The sequence below is a fragment of the Manis javanica genome, chromosome 12 (genome assembly GCF_040802235.1).
Source record: "Manis javanica isolate MJ-LG chromosome 12, MJ_LKY, whole genome shotgun sequence".
NCBI classification, from domain to species: domain Eukaryota; kingdom Metazoa; phylum Chordata; class Mammalia; order Pholidota; family Manidae; genus Manis; species Manis javanica.
This window is the reverse complement of record NC_133167.1, coordinates 76238857-76263585: the sequence shown is the minus strand read 5'-3', so window position 1 is coordinate 76263585 and position 24729 is coordinate 76238857. Positions and strand designations below refer to the sequence as shown.

The 24729-nt window shown below is 51.8% G+C and overlaps 2 protein-coding genes across 8 annotated transcripts in view; one reads left to right on the top strand and one right to left on the bottom strand.

The window, feature by feature from the left end:
• LOC118967931 (uncharacterized) overlaps window positions 1-24729 on the top strand; it is a 76117-nt gene that overhangs the window by 2202 nt on the left and 49186 nt on the right. The gene's annotated exons all lie outside the window — the stretch shown is intronic.
• Window positions 12878-21031, bottom strand: LOC140845121 (ral-GDS-related protein-like). The gene is made up of 10 exons (XM_073218870.1): window positions 20900-21031; window positions 19969-20159; window positions 18819-18985; window positions 18331-18554; window positions 17367-17582; window positions 16926-17029; window positions 16426-16492; window positions 14149-14270; window positions 13937-14040; window positions 12878-13572 (listed from the first exon to the last, which is right to left on the bottom strand). The coding sequence occupies exons 1-9, from the start codon at window positions 21002-21004 to the stop codon at window positions 13956-13958; spliced, it is 1281 nt and encodes a 426-aa protein (XP_073074971.1). The 5' UTR covers window positions 21005-21031; the 3' UTR covers window positions 12878-13572; window positions 13937-13955.

Here is a 24729-nt window from a genome sequence, read left to right as displayed (position 1 = left end):
TTTCTCTGGTGACACCTATTTAGCCTTAGGAGTGCTTCCATCTAGAGCAATCCCTTTAAAATATCCTGTAGAGGTGGTTTGTGGGAGGCAAATTTCCTCAACTTTTGCCTGTCTGGGAATTGTTTAATCCCTCCTTCAAATTTAAATGATAGTCATGCTGGATACAGTATTCTTGGGTCAAGGCCCTTCTCTTTCTTTGCATTAAATATATCATGCCATTCTCTTCTGGCCTGTAAGGTTTCTGCTGAGAAGTCTGATGATAGCCTGATGGGTTTTCCTTTGTATGTGGTCTCATTTCTCTCTCCAGCTGCTTTTAAAAGTCTGTCCTTATCCTTGATCTTTGCCATTTTAATTATTATATGTCTTGGTGTTGTCCTCCTTGGGTCCCTTGTGTTCACAGATCTGTGCACCTCCATGGCCTGAGAAACTATCTCCTTCCCCATATTGGGGCAGTGTTCAGCAATGACTTCCTCAAAGACACTTTCTATCCCTTTCTCTCTCTCTCTCCTTCTTCTGGCACTCCTGTAATACAAATATTGTTCCGTTTGGATTGGTCACACAGTGCTCTCAGTATTCTTTCATTCCTAGAGATCCTTTTATCTCTCTGTGCCTCATCTTGTTTGTATTCCTCTTCCCTAGTTTCTGTTTTCATTTGTCGTCTCCTCCACCGAATCTAATCTGCTTTTAATACCCTACATTGTGCTCTTCAGTGATTAGATCTCCTTCCTAAAATCTTTCCTGAGTTCTTGAATATTTTTCTGTACCTCCATGAGCATGTTTATAGCTTTTATTTTGAAATCTCTTTCAGGAAGATTTATTAATTCAGTCTCAGTCCTTTCTCTGGTGCTGAGATTTTGCTTTGAACCAGGTTCCTTTGACGTTATATGTTTGTATGTGGCGCCCTCTAGTGCCCAGAACCTCTCCTCTCTGGAGCTGCTCACCGAGTGGAGGGATGTCCCGGGTCTCAGGGGGAGTGGTGCTGGTGCCCTGTTCCATGAGATCCGCTGCTTTCTCCAGGTATATGCAGTCTGCTGCAGCCTTGTTTCCTGGTGCTCTTTCAGGACTAGTTGTGTTAATTATATTTTCGTATTATATGTGGTTTTGGAGGGGGTCTCTGTCTCACTTCTCACACTGCCGTCTTTAATCCAGTCTCAGTTTTGATGCTCTGCCTAGAACTTGGAGTTATGACTTGTTAAATCTGGATGGCTCTGTTGGTTGCAGTTAATTTACTGTCAGGAGAGGAGCTACTATGATATCTGGGATTTACCTCTCCGCATCAGGGTGAAGAAGTAGTAAGATTCTTAACTTATTCTTTAGCAGATAGACAATAACTCAGCCCACCTTGCGAACTGGGCGGGCGGCCTTGAATGATATGCTCCCCGACCAAGACGCCGGTATCCCAGGGAGAAACCAGAGCACTAAATTTCGTGTGTTAAGTTGATTTTAAATATTCAGGGACCCCTTAACAAGTCCACACCGTTAAGCCTTTATAGGGTCCCCCCAAATCCTCAACTGCCTATAAAATCCCTAGGCAACGCACAACTATGGGCTCTCTTGACCCCTCCTGGCGCCGCGAGCCAGGAGATCTGTTCTGTCACTGTATCTCTCACTAAAAGCCTCTCCTATGTTGGCTTGGGTGTTCTCTTAAGTTCATTCTTCCCGTCCGCAGACAAGAAAAACCCCAGCATCATTTTGGGTGGCTTGTACGGGATAATGTCGGAGGTGAGTTATCAGCATCAAAGCCTGCCTTTTCTTTCACTGTCTTTATAGAAGCCGTCGGTGGCACACAACATCGGATGCCCGTGAGGCACTTAAATGGAACTAGCCCAGTTGCATTTTACTAGAAAGTTGTCCATTTCTTGTAGGTTATCCAGTGTGTTAGCATATAATTTTTCATGGTATTCTCTCATAATTCTTTGTATTTCTGTGGTTTCTGTAGTGATTTTTCCTTTTTCATTTCTGATTCGGTTTCTGTGTGCAGGCTCTCTTTTTTTCTTGATCAGTCCAGCTAGGGGTTTATCCATTTTGTATATTTTCTTGAAGAATCAGCTCCTGCTTTCATCGATTCTTTGTATTGTTTCATTCTTCTCGGTTTTATTTATTTCTGCTCCAATCTTTATTATGTTCCTCCTACTGCTGACTTTGGGCCTCATTTGTTCTTCTTTTTGTAGTTGTGGTAGTTGTGAGTTTAGACTGTTCATGTGGGATTGTTCTTCTTTCCTGAGGTAGGCCTGTATTGCAGTGTACTTCCCTCTTAGCACCGCCTTTTCTCTGTCCCACGGATTTTGCGTTGTTCAGTTATTGCTGTCATTTGTCTCCATATATTGCTGGATCTCTGTTTTTATTCGGTCATTGATCCGTTGGTTATTTAGGAGCATGTTGTTAAGCCTCCATGCGGTGGTGGGCTTTTCGTTTTATTTGCATAAATTACTTCTAGTTTCATACCCTTGTGGTGTGAGAAGCTGCATCATTTTTGGGGGCTCGTCCGGGATAACTTCCGAGGTGAGTATAGGCATCCGAGCCTGCCTTTTCTTTCACTGTTCTTATAGAAGGAAGCCATCTATGGCACACAACATCGGGCGCTCGTCAGCCACTTAAATGGGACTAGCCCGGCTGCCGATCTCAAAGTCTCGAGTGACAGGTTCCCCTGCGTCTCCCTCAGTGGATCCCCCGTCTCCCTTGGGAGCCGGGAAAGTCACCTGAGTGGAGGCCAGGATTCCCCTTCAGAGGCATCTCCTTGGATGCGAGGGACTGAGGAAGGCCGTGGGCACCTGCGAGAGTCTAGGCTGAGGCTGTGCTTCAGCGGCTTCTCAAAGGCCCGCTTGTCTGGAATCAGACCCCGACAGCCCGACTGGGTATCCATGAGGAGTGTCTCTCTTTCTGTCTGCCTGACTTCCAGCCTGCTTCTCTGGGCCGCCCCAGCCTCTGGGTGAGGCAAGGGTGCTGTTTACTTCCTTTACTCGCTCGATGTGTGCCTCTAACTTCGTCAGTGCCACGGACCCCGATGCTCAGCACCGCAAGGTAGGAGATCTATGCTTCGCTCTTACTCCTGATGAAATGCTGTACTTTTTATCTCATAAAAATATGTCCGGTTTGTTGAAGAATGCTGTTGGTGTTTTGATGGGGATTGCGTTGATTCTGTAGATTGCTTTAGGCAGGATGGGCATGTTGATAATACTAATTCCTCCTAGCCAGGAGCATGGATGAGTTTCCATTTGCTAGTGTCCTCTTTAATTTCTGTAAAGAGTATCTTGTAGTTTTCAGGGTATGGTAGGTCTTTCAGTTCCTTGGTTAGGTTTATTCCTAAGTATTTTTATTCTTGTTGATGCAGTTGTGAATGGAATTGTTTTCCTGATTTCTCTTTCTGCTACTTCATCGTTAGTGTCTAGGAAAGCTACAGGTTTCTGTGTATTAATTGTGTGTCCTGCAACTCTGCTGAATTCAGATATCAGTTCTAGTAGTTTTGGAGTGGGGTCTTTAGGGTTTTTCTATGTACACTATCGTGTCATCTACAAATAGTGACGGTTTGACTTGTTCTTTACCAATCTGGATGCCTCGTATTTCTTTGTTTTGTCTGATTTCCATGGCTAGGACCTCCAGTACTATGTTGAATAACAGTGGGGAGAGTGGCCATCCCTGTCTTGTTCCTGATCTCAGAGGAAAAGCTTTCAGCTTCTTGTTGTTAAGTATGATGTTGGCTGTGGGCTTGTCATATATGGCCTTTATTATGTTGGGGTACTTGCCCAGTATACTCATTTTGTTGAGCGTTTTTACCATGAGTGGATGTTGAATTTTGTCAAATGTTTTTTTCAGCATCTGTAGATGTGATCATGTGGTTTTTGTCCTCACTTTTGTTGATGTGGTGGATGATGTTGATGGATTTTCTAATACTGTACCATCCTTTCTTCCCTGGAATAAGTCCTACTTGTTCATGATGGATGATCTTTTTGATGTATTTTTGAATTTGGTGTGCCAATATTTTGCTGAGTATTTTTTTTTTTTTTTTTTGCTCAGAACCACTTTTATTTTTTGTCTTTTCAATATAGCAAGTGTTTTTCCCAGTATACCTGCAGCACACACAAATATATATATATATATATATGCATAAAGTTAGATTTGTCCTTTAGAGAACACACAAAATACAAAATATTGCCATTGCAAATCTGAACTGTTTTCATCTGGAGCATATAAAATGCACCTGTTTTTTATATGCACCTGTTTTTTTTTTTTTGCACAAGGCTCCCCTGATCTTAATGAGGTGGCCAATTGGAGTTTGTCTCCTCTTCTCTGTGGTCCATTGATTTCAGCCTGTACGTACTGATTCTAGACTTCCTAGGTGGTTCACAAAGAGCTCAGGTTAAATTAACTTGAGGACAGTGTTTGAAAATGCAGAATTACTCACACTTTTTTGTGCCTGTTATTAAGCATTGTTTCCAGAAGATCGATCTTTTAATTACAGTGAGCTTCCCTACTGGTGGCTCTCAGTAACAAGAAGTGTATTGTGTGAGCTGACTGGAAAAATAAAGAGAAGGAAAAAAATCCTTTATAGCACGTTGCCTTTGCAAAAGTAACATCTCCAGGGTATTGAATAGAGTCTGGTCTTCACCAGCCTATCTAAGGTTGGTCCTATAATCTCCATGGAAAACTTACCTTCCTGAGTTCATGCTTGATAGGAAGCACTTATAATAGATACATGCTGATACTTATTGCGTATTTGTTGTGCAATGGGAATTGTGCTAATTATGTTAAATTGTATGCTATGAGGTTGGCTCTGTTATCCTTCCCTATTTTAGAAGTGAAGAAACTAAGGCTATTCACCAGTTAATCTGTGGCCTTATAACAGTAAGTGGAGCTCTATGTTAAATTTAGCTCTGTCTCACCACAAAGGTAATGGTATTAACTCTGATGCTCTTCCTCCCTTCCTCCCTTCCATTTATTTTTATTTTGTTATCATTAATCTACAGTTACATGAAGAACATTATGTCTACTAGGCTCCCCCCTGAAATGGTTTCTTGAATCCTTTAGAATTCAGGAAACAATCAATTATGCGTATGCGGGGCCTGAATTTATATTTATTATATGTATGTTTGTTAACACGCAGGCTTTCAGGTTATGGCATAGCGCTGATTTTAAATACGGTATTTCATGGCTTTACGTTGTAGAAGACTTCACCAAAGGTTTTTATTGCTGTTTTTGTTCTTGTCTGAGGTATTTGTGGCAATGAAAAAACTTAATGCTAAGGACATGTATTAGGGTTAAAAAGTCCAGTAATTAGGCATGTTTTGGTGTGAGTTACAGCCTCCCTTGGCTCTGAGTGGACCCTGCCCAGCTGGGACCACACTGCTTTGTTGCGGTCTTGTGGATGACATTCCAGTGTTCCTGGAATGTTCCTTTAAGGTGCTTTCTATTTCTGTGCATGTCATTTTGATACCTTTGATAGTTAGTTATACTGAGAACATAGTTTAACAAAATAAAAATAAAGCAGAATTTGGATTATTAAAAACAAAAGCTTTAAAGCATGGTTATCACAAGCCGTGAGAATTCCCGTGCCCACACTGTAGTGTTTGTTGGGGGGGTGTCTCCTGTTAGAGCGCTGGTCCCCGCACCACCTGTCACCTCCGTTTTAGAGACTGCCCCCTCTCATGATCTTTCTCGTCTGAATTTTTCACAGTGGCATCTAGCTCTGAAGTAAATAGTCTTCATCTGTTCATCTTAGTTGAGCTTCAAGCTACTTAATTAGTATAAATATTAAAGTTTGTGCCATGCATTCCTTAGCGTGACTGGTTTATTTTGAGCTAACGGTGGAGGATAGGGGAGATAGAAAGTAAAATGGAGAAAATGTTGCATTGGTACGGATGATGCCGCCTTAACGCTGAATGCTTTTTTCCACTTAAACCACGGGAGGGTGCCTGTTTGAAGTCAGTCTGCTTCAGAATTCATTGCCATTAGCTTGCATGCTTTCTAAGTTGTAGTTCTAAGGAAAAAATCTGAGGTGTATGGTTATTGTGCCATGTGATTCCCCTGAATAGAGGACATGTTCTTGGGTTCTGTCAGATGCTGACTGTATTCATTCCAAAAATCCTACTTACTTCTTCTGTGATGAAATTATGGAGATACTTTAAACAAAGACAAGCCCTTGATGGCTTTGGTCCTTAGGCTAGCCATAGCTGAGGTTGCTTCTTGTGCAATTGGCCATTCAGAGCCCCAAGTTAGACCTCGTTCACACTGCCCGCCCCCATTTGTGTTTCAAATAAGTATTCGGAGAGGTCTGGGAGGAGGAGTAATGAAATCTGAGAGAGAAAATGAAGTGTGACAGCATTTCAGAATCTAAGGAAATGCACCCGCAGGTTCCTTCCCTGAGTTCTTTGTGCCCCTTAACTGTGTAAATGCACGCTGGGATTGGAAATGGGGACACCACCCCCCACCGCCCACCCCCCTGGGTCATGTGCCCTTACTAAGCTTGTTTCTGGGTGGCTTGCTGGGACTTTCAGGGACTCACTTTAAAAAATGACATTGAATTTTATGAAGCAAACTTTGACGTCTGTGACCTGCCTTTTGCACAAAAGGTCCCCTCTCCCGGTGAGGTGTCCCTGTTCCTACGGGCTGCTATTCTGTTACTCTGGCCTGAAGCGAGTTAGCAGCCAGCTGAGCTGCGCCAGTTACATCGCCGGGCCGCTGACAGGAGCGTAGTGACGTATTAGAGCATGTTTATGTGCAGACGAACTGGAATGGCACTAGGACCGTGTGCCTGTGTCGGCTTAAACACTGGGATTTTATGCCCCTTCCACCTTCCATCAGCTTGTAGCTGTTGGATTTTACAGTTACTCATTCGGGCTACAAATAGAGTAACAGTATTTTTGTTTGGCCAAATGTGGGGTGTGACCTTTGACATCGTGCTTGGCTCTGCCTGGGGATTTAAATTCTCCAGTTTAGGTGGAATTTCCTGCTTTGTTTCCTCTGATAAGGGAATACATGCTTTGGCTCTTTCCACTAGAGGTGGAGGAAGACAGGAAGAGTACAACTGGAACACACAGAGGGTATTCATTATTTTACTGGGTGTGATTCAGTTGGCGGGCTTTTCACGGGAGTGTGAACCTCCTGCGGTCGTTAGTTCCGCATACTAAGAAAGCACTGTAATCATACTCAGTTTTCTTTGCTCTGTATCTAATTTTTGACCAGTCTGCCGGGGTAGGGAGGACAAGTCCATGCCTTTTCGTGGTGCCTTTGGTGCCCAGGTTCTTGTTCACTGAGCCGAAGAATGAACTTCGCAAACACTCAAGGTAGGAGAGCAAGGTTAGAGGCTTTAATTTAGAGTTAAAGTGATTGGACAGAGCTCCTAGCTCATGCCAGGAGGGGACCTGAGAGTTTGTGGTTGGCTCGTTGTCTAGGGGATGTATGCGCAGTTGAGGATTTTCAGGAATGGGGGTAAAGGGCTAGGGGTGCAGACTTGTTGAGTGGTCCCAGAATGCTCATTTTTGATGAGTAACAGAAGAAATTTGCTGCTGTGATTCTTTCTCAGGATAGCAGTGTCCCTCTGGGAGCATGTCAATTAAGACCACGTGCCCTGCCTGCAAGGTGGGCTGGGTCGTTCCCTGTTTGCTAAAGTGTGTTAAGAATCTTACTTCTTAACTTTTTGAGATGTTTATACCCTGGCTTGTTTACTAAATGAATTTTTGCTCAGGTTGCGGATTACTTGGTTAGGATCAGAGAAGGAAACACAGCATATAGGTACAGTTACAAATAAGCTGGGCCTTTTTGCAAGCTAAGGTAAATTTTATAGTGTCATGATCTAACTGATACAGAGAAGTCACAGGTTATGCTGAGATACTCTTCTTCATCTGCAGAACACTCAGACATTCCAGGCCGAGTTGCTCCTGAGCTTGAACTGATTTCACTGAAGATTGTCTATATTCCACTCTGGTATCTTCACCCTAGAGAGTTAGTGTGACTGACTGTGTAATGCTTATCACACAGTTTCACTAGGGACTTCTTTGCACATTGTTACATTGTTCTGACTGTAATGATGTTGCTCTGCTTTTTCTCCGGAGGCCCTCACCCTACTCTGCCTAAACCCACGGCCCCTTGTCTCACCAACACCAAATTCAGAACGGTGCTCTTACCTCTAAGTAACTCTTGTTATTTTCCAGAGGCCTCCTGGAACATGACAGAGGAATTTTTTCTCCTCATTAGGGAAAATTTGGCTAATTTGGCTTACATTTATCTCATCTATAATTACCTGGAAAGCACTGTCAAAGGAATAATGCTAAACTTTATTCAGTATTTTACATGACAGATATTTCCAAATATCCTTATATCCAATGTCTTACTGTAAGTTCTCCTCAGCTCTTTAACCATTGTAAATTGCAAGTCTTTTGTCATTTATAGTTTCTTATTCCTAAACTGGTAAAGAACTAGATGCCAGCAGCAGTGCTTATCTGGGGGCGAGGTCGTGTCTGTTACAGGCCCTCGCTGGCTCCCCACACAGCTGGTCAAACGTTATCACACAGCGGTCAGCTCCCAAAATGAGGGTGAACCCTCCCCCACCCCTCAGAAGTCTGCCTCCCTCGGCACCCAACATCACCTACAACTTCAGTTAAAGAGAGAAGGGGGAGAGCTCCCAGCTATGCCCAGCGTTTTGCCCTGAGGTTTTTCCAATCTTTTCACCTTTCTTCCTGTTTGCTGGTTCTGTGATCTTTCTCCTGCCTTCTCAAACCAGATTTTTTCTGAAACGTCACTACTGTGCTGTTTTGGAAGAAGTATCTTACGTTATAAAAAATGGCCTGAGTTCCTCAAAATATATTACCTGAGCTGGGACCGTGCCGGCTGGCAAGGGATCCCTAAAGCAGGTACTGGGCACGGAGCCCGCGGAGGCATAAGCAGCCATGGAGACAGAAAACTGACGCCGCCTCTCTCTCACCCACGTGCCTCACATCGCCCTGATTGGCCACGGAGGATGGCTGGCTAGCCAGAGACGGGTAAGATCCCTCAAGGGAGGAACAACCTAAGATAGGCACAGTCGCAGAGGGGCCATCAGGAGAGAACTTGGGGGCCAACAGAGGTGAGGCGCAGATCCTCACCGCCCCCCGACTCTGCAGAGGCCTGAATCTTCACCATCTCCGAGCAAAGTCTCCTCCTCCCATGGCTGCGTCGCTGCCCAGGCTCAGCTTGAGACAGGGACCCTGGGCTTAGACACAATAGGGTGAAGGTGAGGGCCTCTGGAAAAAGCAAGGCAGAGTAATTACAGTCAGAGCAGTGTGACTACGTGCAAGGAAAGCCCCTAGCAGAACTCTGTGTTAAGCATTATGCACAGTGAGATCAGTTAATATTCCCCAGGTGAAGGAAAATAGTCTGTGTTTTTATTGTGCTAATTGTTTGTAATCATGTGTAAGATTTACTTTAGCATGCTAAAAGGCCCAGCTTATTTTTTTAACTTTACCTATATGCTGTTTTTCCTCCTTCATCCCGTAATCAAGTAATTTGCGGTCTGGACAGTTAATGTAGCAAGCTAGCCCAGCCATGAACAGCATAGTAAAGACAAGAAAGATTCTATCTTAAAGCTAAGATTGCATTTTAAAACCCAGGAAGTTAAGAAGTAAGATTTTTAATGTCCTGCCAGTGGGTTTCAACCCTGGGCAAGTTCACTACGGATTCAGTGTGAGGAAAGAAATGACAGTAAAATGTTCTTGGGGTGAAAGGGTTATATACCCAACTTTATTTCCACAGTGGCAGGTCAATCACTAACATCCCATCCAATCAGAGCGAGTCTGCATACAGCAAGTCCTCTGGGACTCTGCCTACACAGCCATCCCACACAACCATCCTCTGGGGCTCTGACCTCAGCGCTGCCACCACTCCAGCCTCTGCTCTGCTCTCCTGCAGCCTCGCAGCCGTGTCACCGTGTCACCCAGAGCACTGGGTGGAAGCTCTTTCTATAGAGTCAATAGCAACATATTGCCCAAACACGTGTAGTGAGCTAGCCGACTAGGCCCAGGTGAGAATCCTGGACACAGGAACTTCCATTTTATCCACACTTAACATACTCTTTAGCGAACATACAATAACTTAGAGGTAAGGAAGGCAGTCTTAATTGATATGCTCCCACATGCATCCCACATGCATCCGAGCAGTGCATTTCTTGTGTTAAGCTAATTTTGCAGAATTACCCAGAGGACTGATAAGAAACTTCATGTCTCATCAAAGAAAAACATCTTGAGACCACTTAACAAGTCCACACCCCTAGCCCTTTGTCACATTCCTGAGAAATCCTTAAAAGGGGGAACCGCCAACCTTTCAGTGTGCCTCTCTCTCTGAGGTAGCCCACACTACTGTGTTCCTGCCCTTCAATTCTTGGTTGCGGCAGGGACAAGAACCGAAGAAGAGACACAACGCCCTCTCAGCAGGAGTCCCAGGCCAGGGGAGGGATGGGGGAAGGAGACTGCTGGGAGGGCAGGGAGAGAGGGGTGCCCCAAGCATGGGAACACAGAGCTTGGAGAGTGAAGAAGGGAAGCCTGGAGGAAGAACAAGGAGAGAATGGCAGCAGCTGGGGAGGGAAGCCACAGAGCCTCAGTGGTAGTGAGGAAGGGACTGTGGGTGCAGACCGAGTAGGGGGGCCTCCGGAATAAAACCCCTACTGAAACTCCATATGAAACAATTAAGCAAAGTCAGTCACATTAATTCTCTAAAGTAATACAAGCATTCTTCTGTGAGATTGATGAAAACTAAAAGCCCAGGAGTAACTTGGCCTGAAATGTTTGAATATCCCCCAGATAAGAAAATACCTCAGCATAGCCCATGTCTTTATTGTGTCAGTTAAATGACACTATTGTAAAATTTACTTTAGCCTGCTAAAAGGCCCAGCTTATTATCTTTAACTTTACCCAGATGCTGCTTTTCTTCCTCTAGCCCTAATCAGACGATTTGCATCCTAGGCAAGTAATAATGGCAAGTGAGCCCAGTCACAAACAACATAGTAAAAACAGGAAAGATTCCAACATCAAGATAAGATTGCATTTTAAAACCCAAGAAGTCAAAAAATGGGTTTCTTAACATAGCAGACAATGACTCAGCCTACCTTGGGAGCAGGACCAGGCAGTCTTGATTGATATGCTCGCAAACCAAGAAGCTGCTGTTCTGGGAAAGAATCAGAGCAGTAAATTTCTTGTGTTAACTCTGCAAAATAATCTGGAAGACTGATAAGAAATTAACTGTCTCTTTAAAAATAAGCATTTGGGGGCCATTTAGCCAGTCTGCATCCCTACCCTTTGTTTCTCAACCACCTGTAAATCCCCTAGAAGACGCAGAAACCCAGGGCTGTCTTGAGCCCTCCGGGCAGGTGCAAGCCAGGAGCTCTGCCTGCCTGCTTCATCTCTAAATAAAAGCCTCGCACTTGCTCTCCTACCTTTAGTGTTTCCGAAGTTCGTTATTCGACTCCGTGAACAAGAAATCCAGCATTAGCTTCTCTGAGGAGCCCGAAGATGGGGAGTCCCCAGAGCCCCGTGCCTGGGCACAGAGCCGCACACCTGGTGCCAGAGGGCCGTGCCATCTCCACAGCACACATCGGGTGGGGCAGGTGCATTGCAGCCCATAGTCAGGGTGGCCACGCAGCCGTGTGAGCCTGGTGTTCCAGCAGCAGCAGTCCAGGGCGTGGCATGCTCTGGGCACCTGCACACACCGGGGCAGGACGGACTGCTGACCTCAGTGACCACCCAGCAGTCCCAGGGCTACTGCTTTGTTTCTGGGCCCAGAAGTTCATCTCTCTAGGGTTGAGGCTGGTGGGCCGTGCAGGAAGACAGGTCTGACCTGGGCCACCGCCCTGCCAGAGGCCCATGTGCCCTTCTTCTGCCCAAACCTCCTTCCCTATGTGGCCGGGGAGCCTGAGGTCATCCCTGGGACCACCGTGCAGGCAGATGGCTCTGAGGGTGCTGTGGGCAGGGCCAGGGGGAGGAGGGTGGCCTGGGTGTCCTGATTTTACCTCCTGTCATCCGGTCACCTGAGGCTGTCAGTAGGGCCCACTTCCACTTCTCCAGTCCCCAGTCTGGGGCTCCACCTGCAGCATATGGCCTGGAGACTGTCTCCAGCGTGGAGCCCCCCAAGGGGGTATTTGTGCTGATCCTGCAGCTCCCCTGCAGGCCAGACCTCCCCTCCTGGGAGAGTGAACACATCCTGAGAGCCCTGGGAGAGCATTATGGGGAGAATCAGAGCCAAGTGCCTCCACTCAGCCTCCCCAGCCTTTTGTCACAGACATCAGGCTGCTCAGCCAGGAGCCAGGAGCGGGATACCAGGGGCCTCACACCAGCCTGGCCTGGGGATGGACGGCTGAGGGGGGCACCATGGGGGAGGACTGGAGACCTGGGAGCTTTGGTGGGTGCTCTGAGGTGTGAAGCATGGAAAAGTTGGGCTCACAGAAAGGCCCTCAAAGGAAGGAGTGCACATCTTGGAGGTGCTTTGAGACCAAGTTCAACATTTTTTGAAAAGGAATTTCTTGGAATGTGTGGGGCAGCTGTGTGTCATTAAGTGGGATGGTGCTAGACTGGTGCCTTGCAGCCCTGGGATCTACTTGGGTTATGACATCTGCAGTGGTGTTGAAGACGTGAAGAGACACCCCGGGGCGTCTGATCATAACCTATAGAGGTCGGGAAGGAAGGAAGGAAGGTCCAGTTTCTGTTGGACTGCCCTCCCCAGTGTTGCCAAGGTGTGCCAGCCTGGGGCTTAGAGCGCCCCGCTCTTCCTGAGCGAGGACCGAGGATGGAGGACAACCTGGCGTAGGTCAGGGCCCCCCTGCGTCATAGAGTTTGAGGGCTGGGGGTGGGGTGGGCTGGGGCACACGATGTCTGCAGGAGGGGCAGAGCTTTGAGAAGAAAGAGCAGTGTGGTGGCAATCCGTTCATTTATTACATTCTGCACAGGATGAACCCAACCCAAACCTCTGACACAACACCTAGACCACACTGTGCCTAGGGAGGCTATTTCTCAGGGATGAGGGGAGGGAGTTGTACAGGGGCTCTGCTGGGAGCATGTCCCGGGACCCTGTGTCGGCCGACCAGCCCTGCAGCCTCGGATGCCTCTGCTGGGCGCCCAGGGGGCGGTGGTCCCATAAAGCACTGCGCCATCTCTGTGTCCATCCTGGGAAAGGCTGGCCATGGTGAGGATGGGCCCCAGCTCTTCCTGGACCGTTGTGGCTACGACTCGGTGGCTGATGGCACCCAGGCAGCAGTTGGCGTCATGGTGGGAGGCCACCTACTCGAAGGGGAAAACCCTCCACACGGTGGGGTTGCTCGCCTTTGTCCAGCGGGCCACGAGCAGAGGGTAGGACACAGCACGAAGGCGGCCAGGTTGGCAGTGGCTACGTACAGGCCCTTGAGGATGCAGCGGCAGCATGGGGAGATGCCAAAGTCAGCCAATGGAGGAGGTGCCAGAGCACCTGCCCCAGCAGAGGCTCAGGATGAGCAGCGGGAGGAAGAGGAGCAGGAAGCAGACTAGGGTCCTGGGGTGCCGGGTGCCTCCTGTCCAAAGGGGAAGCTCTACTCCGCACACAGCCAGGATACCAGCTGGGTCGTGGGCCCGATGACAGCAGCTACAGGGCCACGCAGGTGAACAGAAGAGGCAGGTTATCCCAGGTTCCCCCCATTATCCTGCTTCCACCCTGTCCTCACTACCCTCTTTGCTCCTGGCCCTGTGCAGAGGGTCCTGTCAATCACCGTCACCCGTGGGGTCCCTGTCACGGGGAGGCTCATGAGCATCACCCACTCACAGAGGAGGAAATTGGGTCCCAGAGAGGGAGGGGAATCACCCTTGAGCCTGACAGGACTGTTCCGCAGTGGAGCAGAGTCCCAGCCCAACCTGTCTTTAGTACTTCCCCACACCCAACATGGCCCAAAGCTTCCCTGAGGCTGGGGAGCAGCCCACCCCTTGCGAATGGCCCCAGGCCAGAAACTTACCTGGCTCTGGCCGCCAAGTTTAAATGTTATGGGACCTGAAGAACAAGAGTCCCTTTGTGCTGGCCCTCTGTCCTGGGGCCTCCAGCTGGCAGGACAGGGTGTAGCTGCAGGACAGAGGGGCACCTGTGAGTCCCTGGAGCCACATGTCAGGGGCCCTTCTCCCAGAGCCTGCCAGCAGGTGGAACCCACACGTGATTCCTGCCCAGCCTCACCTCTCCTGCTCATCCAGGGTCTCCACGGCCTGAAAGAAGGACCTGAAGTGCTCCTCGGGTTCCAGGTGATGCATCTTGGCCATGTGCTTGTATGTCATGATCTCACGTACGATGGAACATTCCTGGGGCAGAGGAAGGACAGGATGTGGACAAGGAGGGGCGTGAGGAGTGGGGCAGTGGGATGGTCCCGGAACTTTGCTCATGTGGAAACCCACCTTCCCTCCAATGCCATCCAGCCCTGCCTGTTCCCACTGTTGGGTCTCTAGCTGCTCCTCCAGGAAGGCTGTCTTGATGCCACCGTCACCCCCCACCTGACAAAGCCTTGAGTGTCCTCAGCCCTGGGTGTGTTAACTTTCTCAAGACATGTTATACCCAGGAGTTGGGCCGGACAGGGTCCTACCCAAGGGCCCTGCACCACACCTCCCTTTCTGTGGCGGGGTGGTACAGTAGCGCAACTCTGCCTCTCTCATCCCATCAGCCTGGAAGGCAGCAAGGCAGCCAAAGTGAATCAGAAACAGCCCCCTGCACCCAGAACAAGGCCCAAACCTCCCCACCCTTTCTCAAGTTGGAGGAGCACTGGGGCCCTCCAAGCGGCAGGCCTGCCAGAAACAGCACCCAGACCTAGGCCAGGATCTGGGGTACCGAGGAGGGGGGACTGGACTGGGGAGCTGAGGCCAAGCATCCCACTCAACTCTCTCTGATGACACAGGGAGGCGTAGGCCTCAGGCAGGAAGGCATGGCCAGCACCCCCCATGTGCTTCCTGCCTTGAAGGAGCAACATCCCTCCCCCTGGGCAGGGCCTGAGGGAGAGGCCAGTCCTGCTCAGAGGCTGCCCCCTGTAGCCCTCAGCCCCATCTGCCCTGGGGCCAAGACCAGGACTTAGGGGGGGTCCCTCTGGCAGTCCTCTCCAAACAGCCCAGCTCCTGGGCTGTAAGGGAGAACCCCCAGGAGGCGGGAATGCCTGGTGCTGAGAGGTACGGCTCACTAGGGTCTCTCTCCTCCTCAAAGCTCACCATCCTGACCCCTGTGCCCCTCTGGGCTAACCCACATCATTATGTTCCAGGGGTTTGTCTAAAACCAGCAGGCCGGCCGTGAGAAATCTGAAGAAGGGGACCATGCCCTGTGCCACTGGGGTGGGGAGGTGATGAGTCCCCGCCTGTTTCAGAGGCGGGCTCCCAAAGAGCCTTCCCTGAACCCCTCACTCGCAGCCCCTAGCTCCACTTGGACCACCCTGTGCTGCCTCCCACCCCTACCTTCGCCTTGCTCTCCCCTCCTGTCCCGCCAAGGCCTGGCTTTTGGCCAATCCCGAGACCTGTGGTCCCTGCACCTGTGCTCCAACTCCTCCCTGTAGCCAACTGCTCTCGCCCTCCTGGTCACCCCAGTGCTGGCAGTTCACGGCTGGTGGCAGCAGGAGCAAGTGCAGGGTCGCCCCACCACCCGCAACCCTGGGCAGGTCATTTTCACCTGCTCCTCCCTATGCCAGAGTTCCCAGGGGTCCCTCAGCCATTGCCTCAACATGGAGGTCACCTCCTGCAAGGTCCAGGACACTCAGGTGCTCATGCTCCCCTCCTACATGGCCTCCCACAAACCAGAGCTTGGTTGGTGGATGCCTCGCCCAAGTCTCCTGGTACTATGCTGTCCCCACCTCCAGCAGGCTCTCAGCCCAGGGCGATCGCAGCTCCAGCACACACTCAAACTCATGGGTGTCCTTGGGCTGCGGACGGCTGGCCTGAGAGGCTTCCTCACCCGCAGAGTGTCAGGGGAGTTCCGTCTGCCTCCCAGCATGCCCTGAGCACTCACTGTCACCTGGCTATCACCACGGCTCCCCTCACACGACCAGGTGGGATGGGCATAAAGCTGAAGGCCATCTTGTGCTCCCTGGACCTTGCTCACCTGGGAGGCCCACACCCCAGGGTGACAACCCTCCATGACCAGATGAGCCTGAGTCCTCAGAGGGGCAGTGATGGGCTCAGGGGGCCCTGGGGAGGGGCCGACCTTGCTCAGCCATAGGCCCCACCCCTGTTGCCAACCCAGCGCCAGCCCCAGCCCTGACCAGGAGCCTGTCCTTTGGGTCCTTACTGAATGTCAGGCTCCCAGTCAAGTGGAGGCATGGAGGGAGACACCCAGGACACCTTGGGGGCCAGGTGGAGCCTACTTCTCCCATCAGCTGCCCCCTCTCACCATGCACACCTCGAGTCATCCCCAAGGCTTGGCCACAGCACAGGAGAGGACTTGCCCCAAGGATCCCCTCTGTTCAGACCTCTAGCCTCCATTTACCGTAAAGAGCCACTTCCGGTTAAGCCACTTCTCCTGCATAAGCCTCTTATGCATCCTGGAGATCTTCCTAAGGGGAGGAGAGAGGAGGGAGACATGTGGCCAACAGGTGGGCCAACAGGTTGGACCCCTTTTCCACTAGCCTGCATGAGCCTTTCCTCCATGGCTGTTAGACCTGGGGAATCTGAGGCCTGCAGTTCTCCTGGGGGCGGATCTGCTTTGGGGACAGGTGGCTGTCCTTGGGGCAGAGACCTCCTGCTACAGAACACATGCTGAACATCTCCCATTGGCTTCAACCCACACCTGACAAAGAAACCCGATTCCTGAGGGGGAACCGCTGGCCTAACCCACAGGGGCTCTGAGAGCCCGCCATCCTGTAAGCCCCTGTCCCCAGGGTCTGCAGCCTCCCAGGAGCCCCAGCCGACTGAGGGGACACTGCCAGACCTAGGGGTGGTGTCTCTGGTCCACTCAGGTGGCCTGGTCCCAGGGACAGGAGTACCTACCAGGAAACATGACCCCAGGTGCATTTGAGACGACCCACAGCAGGGCTCTGCAAGGCCAAGAGAATGGCATGGAGGGATGCAAAAGTCTTGAGGTCCAGACACTCCTGGGTGGGAAGACTGAGCTGAGAACGCAGCCTGCTTCTGTGCTTGTGTCCCCCTATGAACCCCTGTCCTTAAGGAGACAAACACCCAGGGAGCCCAGCGCACCCAGGACCTGTTGAGCAGCCCTCCTGGGTGGAGGACTGTATCTCAACCCAAGGAAGGGGCCAGGGATGGCTGTCCCACTCCCGGGGCCTGCAAGTCCAGGTCAGCACGCCCCTGGCAGGAGGGGCCCAGGGTCCGTGCGGGGTCAGACCTCAGGAATCCATCCTGAGAGTTGGCCAAGGAGGGGAGCAGGTCCCAAGAGGCAGGATGGACCCTGGGGGCTGTCCCATGGCACACCTTGGCCACCCGGATCCAGAACTCCACCACTTGGGCCCTGTCCTGGGCCGTCATGCTCGGGGCCCCGAGGCAGGAGGAGATGACGAAGTTAGCCACGTCATCAAATTTTCTGAAGATCTTATAGACGGTGGGGGCCAGGTGCAGAATGTTTCCGTTGTATGACTGGCACCCAAAGTAGGTCATGCAGTTGGTCACTGCCCCCTTGGTGAGCAGCTCCTGGGGATGGCAAGGAGGGTCATTCAGCTGTGTCCACGTTGCCCCTGGCCCCAGGCAGTTACTGGTCAGATCTGAAGCCCAGGCCAATGAGGAAGTGGTGTGAGCCTTGTGGCAGTCCAGGCTTTGGACCCCATCCACTGAGGCACCCAGGAGCGGATGCACTGGACGCCACAGTGGTGGGGAACAGAGGGGCTTTGCGCACAGGCATCCTCACTCACCTCCTCCCTGCAGCACAAGGCAGCACAAGGCAGCTCACGCCTGCCCATCCTGGGGCATCTGCCTCCCATTCTGTCACCCCGTGGATCCCACTACCCACTCAGGTGCAGTTTCCTCCCAAAGAACTCCAACCAGGCCTTTGTTGGTGTCTGTGTCTCCCATGTAGTCAGGTACATGGCAGGGGCCTCTGAAGTGTGGAGGCTGTGCAGCCTGCCAGGCCAGTGGCCTGAGGACCTAAGGCCCTGGCAGCACTTCCCTGAGCACCCCTGCACTACCCTGCCCCTCCTCCCCCTGCCAGGCCCTGCCCACCTTCCCTCCGCTATTCCTCATTGGTCTGCAAGGACCCCTATATGCCAGCCCTACTGTCCCTGTGGTCAGTGAAGCCTTGGGGGTGAGGAGAGTTTCTAAGGGCACATGGTGGGAAGCTGGGATGTGGGCCCAGATCACAGGAGTGCACATCAGGGGACAGCAGGTCTGGGGCAGCCCATGGCACAGGAAAGGCCCACCCCCACTTTGAGCCCGCTGTGCTCACCGCATACATCAGGGTCAGCTGCTCGGCCACCAGGCGGTGGGGGAATGCCAGGATGGTGGGCTCCTTTTCCCCTGACACGACGTGGGTGCTCACAGCACAGGGCCTGGTGGGCTCTGGAGCTGGCTCTGGCACTGCCAGGCCCGATGCCATTCTGGCAGGCTCCAGCTCAGGGCCCGTCACCGGAGCTGAGGTCACTGCTGGGACATCATCCGGCTCTGCAGGGTCTGGAACAGGTGACACCAGCCTTAGCTCCAGAACAGGGGTCTCAGGGAGCTCCTGAACTGGCTCTAGCCACGAAGCCGGCCCTCCCCGTGTCTCTGGAGCCTGCTGCATCTGCCGTGGTTCTGGAGCAGGCAGGACACAGAGAAAGGGTCACCCCAGGGCTGATTCCCCACACTTTAACAATGACAGAAAAGCCCTCACTGCCTTGAAGGCAACCCCAGTCCAGGAAGCCCACCCTAGACGGTCCCCTGGCTGCAGCCCCTCACCTTCCAGCTCTGCCACAGTGGGCCCCAGGTGCTCCTCCTGGACCAAGCAGTGGAGGGCTTGGCCCTCCGGGATAGATGAAAGCTGGGTGCCTTGTACAACGCTGGTCACATCACCGGGCTCCCAGGCTTGGCGCCTAGCCCGGCCCATCCCATGGCTGGGGGAAGGCCTGGGGTGGAAGAGTGAGAAGCCTGGTCTTCCCAGCCACACTGCCCTCCTGGCCCACCCTTGTGTGGGCCTGGCCGCTGTGTAGTTCCCTGCCTGTCCAGGCATCTGCCCCTCCCCCTTCCTGACCCTGTGTGTCTAGCCTGGGACCCCATCCTTTCCCATCCTCCCAAATAGGAAGTCCCCAGTCATCAGCCTGCCTTTGGGAATCCAAAGATCAGTGACCTGCTGGTTTCTGCTGTGCTCCCCCTGCCCCAAGCCCCTAACTCCTGCCCCCCATTCTGTGCAGATGGGCAGTGTCCCCTCTGGGCCCAGTGAGTGCTCACATTTCCAGTTCCTCATCTGGCCCCTTGTCATCCCCTGTGTTGCACGAGGAGGCCGTGAGAGCATCTCCCGTGATGCTCCCCGGCCGTGACCTGTGGTTGATGCCTGAAGTGACTGTCCAACTCCACCCGGGACAGGGTCCCAGTATTGTGTCTGCTTCCTTCACTCAGTTATGCTAATAGTCCCCAAAGGGCCTGCACAAAGTGAGTGCTTCCTACCTATTGTTGCTGAAGGAAGTCCTACCAGAACCTTCCCAGGTACCCCTCTGCTGCCCTCAGAGGTCCCTCATGTGGCCACGGTGAGGAAAGGGACTGGTCCCAGCCACAGGGAATTGCAAGTCTCCATTCCAAAGGCTGTTTTCCATGTGCTTTTCCAAATTGATTCCCCTGACGGGTGAAGCCAAAGGCTTTTCATCGGGTATAGAGAAGTAATAGCCCCAAAGTGGCCCTGCTTGGCAGGTAGTCCTTTCTATACCGCCAGGCGCCAGGGGAGCCCCTTTAGGGCTCCTCCCGTGTTCCCCATGGGTACCCTAACAGGTTGATCACCAGCCACCCTGCCTGTCAGAGGAGCACGCTGCAGCTCAGACACATGTGGGGACACTCAAGACACACAGAGGGCTGTGGGCAGAGGCCCGACTTGGCCGAGAAGGGGATGGAGGATCACCTGGTGGCCTGCTGGCCTGTGCTGGACTGGTCAGTGTCTTCAGGAGGGAGTGAGGACTCAGGAGTGCGCCAGCTGATGTTTCTGGCTGGCTCCACTCGTGCCGTCCTCATTCTCCATTTCTTCCTCACACCTGTCCAGGGAGCCCTCCGCCTGTGGACCTTATTCCCACGGAGAGTTGACTCCTCTTCATGCTGAAGGGGGCAGGGGGCATATCGTCAGCGGGAAACCCAGGAACCACCAGGACGAGGGAGGTTTGCAACTCACCCAAGAGTCCCCAGCCCTCTGGGGTGCAATGAAGGAGAGGGAAGGGGTGCCCCCAGGGAATGAGATGACAGTCCCGACTGTCAACCACTCTCGTGGGGAAGCCCTGGGAGGGCCCTGGCAGGCCGCCAGATTTGGAACGGTGTCCTTGGTGTAGACAGCCTGCCCCAGGTGTAGGGAGATGGAGTAGGTGAATCCATCCACCAGCTCCATGCTCCCCATGGTGGATCTCCGAAAAGCTAGTGCCTAGTAGCTTGGGAGGTGCCACCTGGGGCTGCCTGGACCTCCCCTCGGGGAAATGTGGGCCTCAAACCCTGCTCCTTACATCAGGCACACAGGGCCATCTGCATAGGACTCGTCCCTAAGGGAAGGAGAGGACACCCCCTAGGCTCAGGACTAACATGTGGGTGGAAGTACCTGGTCCCAACACTCACCTCCATGTCCTGAATGATGAGAGCAGAGGTGTGACACTGACTGCCCCACCAGGGGGCCACCACCTCACAACATGCTGGCACCCAGGAATGGCCCCCCTCCTCCCCAGCCTTCAGTCCTGCCGATACCGCACACCCACCACACACACACAGAAGGGGCGGAGGGGAAGGTCATCCCGGGATGGGTCACACTTGGGGCCTGGACCTGGTGTGGCCCACTCTGGGCTGCCCTGTGTTACCTCGGGGTTCCTTGGACAACACAGACAGAGGCGTTGGAGGTGGTCTCTGAGCCAACGCCCACAGCGAGCAGGAAGACTGTCCCTCTTTGCTTCCCTGACTTCCATGTCTTCAGAAGGCTCTGCACAACAAGACCGTATGTTGCTCTGTCGAGCGTCTCTGGTCAAGTGAGCAGGACTGGGGTCTGTGACCAGGAACTGGGCACCAGGTCACAATTCAGGTTCTACTGGGCGTGTCATCAGTGATATCACTTCCTGAAGGTTTCATTTTGTGGGCCCCTCCCTGCATTCAGACTCATCCACATGCCCCTCTGGGCTGCTGACTGCCCATCCACCTGGCCCCCTTGCCATGCATGACTACACAAATCTCCACCAGAGCCCTCCCCTCGCTCTTTGGGTCCCAGGGTCCCAGCTCTTAGGAGACGAGCTTAGCTGAGAGACGAGCTTAGCTGAGACCTCTTTTTCTCACCAGTTCCCTGTCCTGCTGAAGCCACAGTGCCTCCCAGGAGCTGCCCAACATCCCAACCTGCACAGGCAGGGTCATGCCAGACATTCTTCCCTAGGGACATCCTCAGGGATATACGGATGACACCTCCAACTCCTGGGGGCTGGTGTCACACGTGTCTGACGCACAGACTCAGAGATGGACGAATGCCAACCAAGCTTGGCATGGAGTGTGGAACATCACGCCAGTCAGGCCCGATTCAGGCCATGTGAACTTGGGCAAGTCACCTCCCCTCTAGGCCGTTTTCAGGTGTGTACCTTGAAGGGGTGGCAATGAGAGGAGATGAAGGTGTTCTCATCTATTTCCAAGGCATCCAGCTTCCAGAGGTCTCTGTTATCTGAGGACCATACCCCAGTGCCTCCTGTTGGCATATGTGGTGGGCAGCCTGTGTGGTGAACCCAGTAATCCCTCCTCCTAGAAAGCACATACCCTGTGACCACTGTGTGGCATGAATAGCACAGCCAAGGGGATGTGCTGTCTCAGCCACATTTCACGACAACCAGTCAGTCACTTCCCCACTTTTCATGCTCTCCATCCAAAAGGGTCCTGATGCAGCCCAGGGCAGTGAACTTGGGAGCCCGTATGTGTTACGGCTTCTACGCATGTATTGTTTCAGACATAAGGGAGTGAGGTTTGGATACACTGAGAAAATGGATACGTTCATCCGTTTTGTTCATGGTTTGGCTTATTTAGGGAACAAATGTTATGGTTAAGATTGCAGAATAGGGACGGAGCTACTAGCTCATGTTCAGCATCCAGCTTTAACCACTTAATAGGCATTTGACTGTGGGTGAGTCACAGACCTTGTTAGCATGGACCTCAGTTTCTCCACCCGTCCCTTGGCCATCATCATAGGATCTTGTTTACATGAGGTCACAGAGAGCATTGAAGGAGTTACCCTGGGAAGAAGGCTTGGAAGGCCTGGCACATCACAAGTGCTTCATCTAGTTAGTATAAATCTATTGTTACATTCCTCTACCCTGTGTGTAAACTCCAGAGGGCACAGAGCTAAGGGGTCAATGCAGAATTTCCAGAACCTCCCACCTAGCCTTAGTCCTGTTAGTAAAATTGGTACCCAATCCCCACACTCTGATTTAAAATGGCGACCGTTGAGTTTCAGTTTCCCATAAATAAGTTCAGCTTCCCACTCATGACAACAGAACACCTGTGATGCAGACCAATCAAGTCCCACCAGCTAACCCTAATGACTCTGTAGCCAATTAGCTGGTGCCAGTGCCTTAACAGGGTATAAGCCAAAGCTCCCCAGCCCACGCTGCTGCCCTCTCTCTCTCTCGTGGGCAGCCACCTCACTGCCGCTAAATAAATCTCTTGGTTGGATATCCGCTTCTCGGTGTGGTTGTCTCTTCCCTTAAGGAATCCAGCAGTCCTTTTAAGTCCATTTACAGATCAATGGTTGTAACCAATGCAGGGCCTTGCAACCTCCAGGACAAGGGGTGGAGAGGAAATGGCCATTCTCTCCTCCCCTCCATTCCTGGTGTGTAACTGGTCTGGCATCTGGCAAAGTTCCTGCTAGAAGAGGTGGGTAGGGGAAGGACAGCATCAGCCGTGGCTGGAGGAGTCTGATGGTGCTGAGCCTGGCTAGCGACTGTAAGAGATAAAAGTCTTTCTCCTACCTGCCCTTCCCCTTGACTGATTTCGGTTTTGCACTCTCATAGGGTGACTTGCCCTGGCCTGGGAACATCTCTCCCTCCAATGCTATATCCGTCATAGTTGGCAGGATCTGGTGAACCTGAAATCGGTCCTCATGGTTCCCTGTTGGTGTGGACTGCTCCTACAGATGGTGTGGAGATACTTAGTCCCCTAGAGGTGGTGGGTATGCTTCTGGGGACCCCTCTAGGGGTGGCAGGGATTCCCCAGGGATTCCCCTGTGGATGGTGAGGCTTCACCTGGAGATGCCACAGTGGGGATGGTGTCTGTGGCAAAGTGCCTCCTGGAGGAGTGGGCCTCTCCGCAGAATCTGGGAAAAATGGGGGTGCTGGAGGCAGTGGAGTCAGCCCCATGTAAAATCAGGGACTCGGAACTGAGTGGCCATGAGGTGGCAGGAAAAGTGGGGTGGTTGTTTCTTGCAGCATTAGAAAGGGTTACTAATGAGAGAAATACCCTCCAGTGGCAAGTGTCCAGGAAGATGAGTTGTGGGGTGGTGTGAGAAGGGAAAGAAAACAGGTCACACTGCTGAGAGACACAGTGGTGGCACAGGAGGGGACAGCACAGAAACAGGAGATAGAGAGCCCGTGGGGTGGTGAAGGAAGGGGTGGTGCCTTCAGCCCTGGAGACAGCAGAGGAGACAGCAGGGTAGGAGGAGCCGGGGACAATGACGGGGTGGGACCAAGGACAGGGTTGTTGCTGAGGCTGCCGCCTGAGGCTCCAACCCTCCCATATTGAAGGCCTGCCCACTTTGTTAGGCAAATAAAGATGCAACAACCGGGGTTCCTCACTGAGTGGAGCAGACCCCACCCCACTGTCGAGCACTCCACGCTCCGCACCTATACCCAGGCCGAGCTGGAGCCTCTGTGTACATGGCCTTTCCATCTTTGGGGTTTAGGAGTAGAGGGCATTGTTCCGTCTGGGTCAGAAATGAGTAAAGTGGCTTCCCTGACGACTCACCCATCTCTCTGGCAGAGGATATAAAATGCCCGTGAGCACCAGGGAATGATGTACTTTTGAATTGCCTGACTGCAGCCCTAAGGGCAGTTTGGCCTAATCAGGGTGAGTTGCTGTATTTCCCTGCTAGTTGGAAAACATGCAGCACTCCAGCAGGTGCTGGGGAGCTGGGCATGGAAAGTGTCAGCTGTTATGTGGACCGACAGGGCCCCTGTGAGGAGTTGTTCACCACGGGGATGAGGGCTCTGGTGCTCCCTACAGATGCTCCATCCTTCTCTGGGTCCCTAGTGACTGTTCTTGCTCCTCCAGGTAGGAAAACCTGTAAGTGAGGTCACTCCTGCTGCTCAGATCTGGTGGAGGCTGAAATCAGAAGATCTCAGAAGGTAATATGGTCTGCAGCTGTTAAGAAGAGGTTTACAGGGCCCTGTGAAGGTCTCGAGGACCCAGATTATGAGTTGATTTGATAAAGGCGGGGGTAGTGAAAGAAACACTCCATGGAGAGCCTAGTAGAATATTCCTAGAAAACAGGGGTGAATTCCTCTGCAACTTATGCAACAAGGAAATTTTCCTAAGGCTTAAAATGCAGAAGTAGTGAGAGGAAAGATGAATAAACCTGATTACATTAAAAAGTGTGCATGGCAAAAACACCATAAGCAAAGTATAACAAACTGGGGGAAAAATTATAGACAAAGGGTTATTCTCCCTA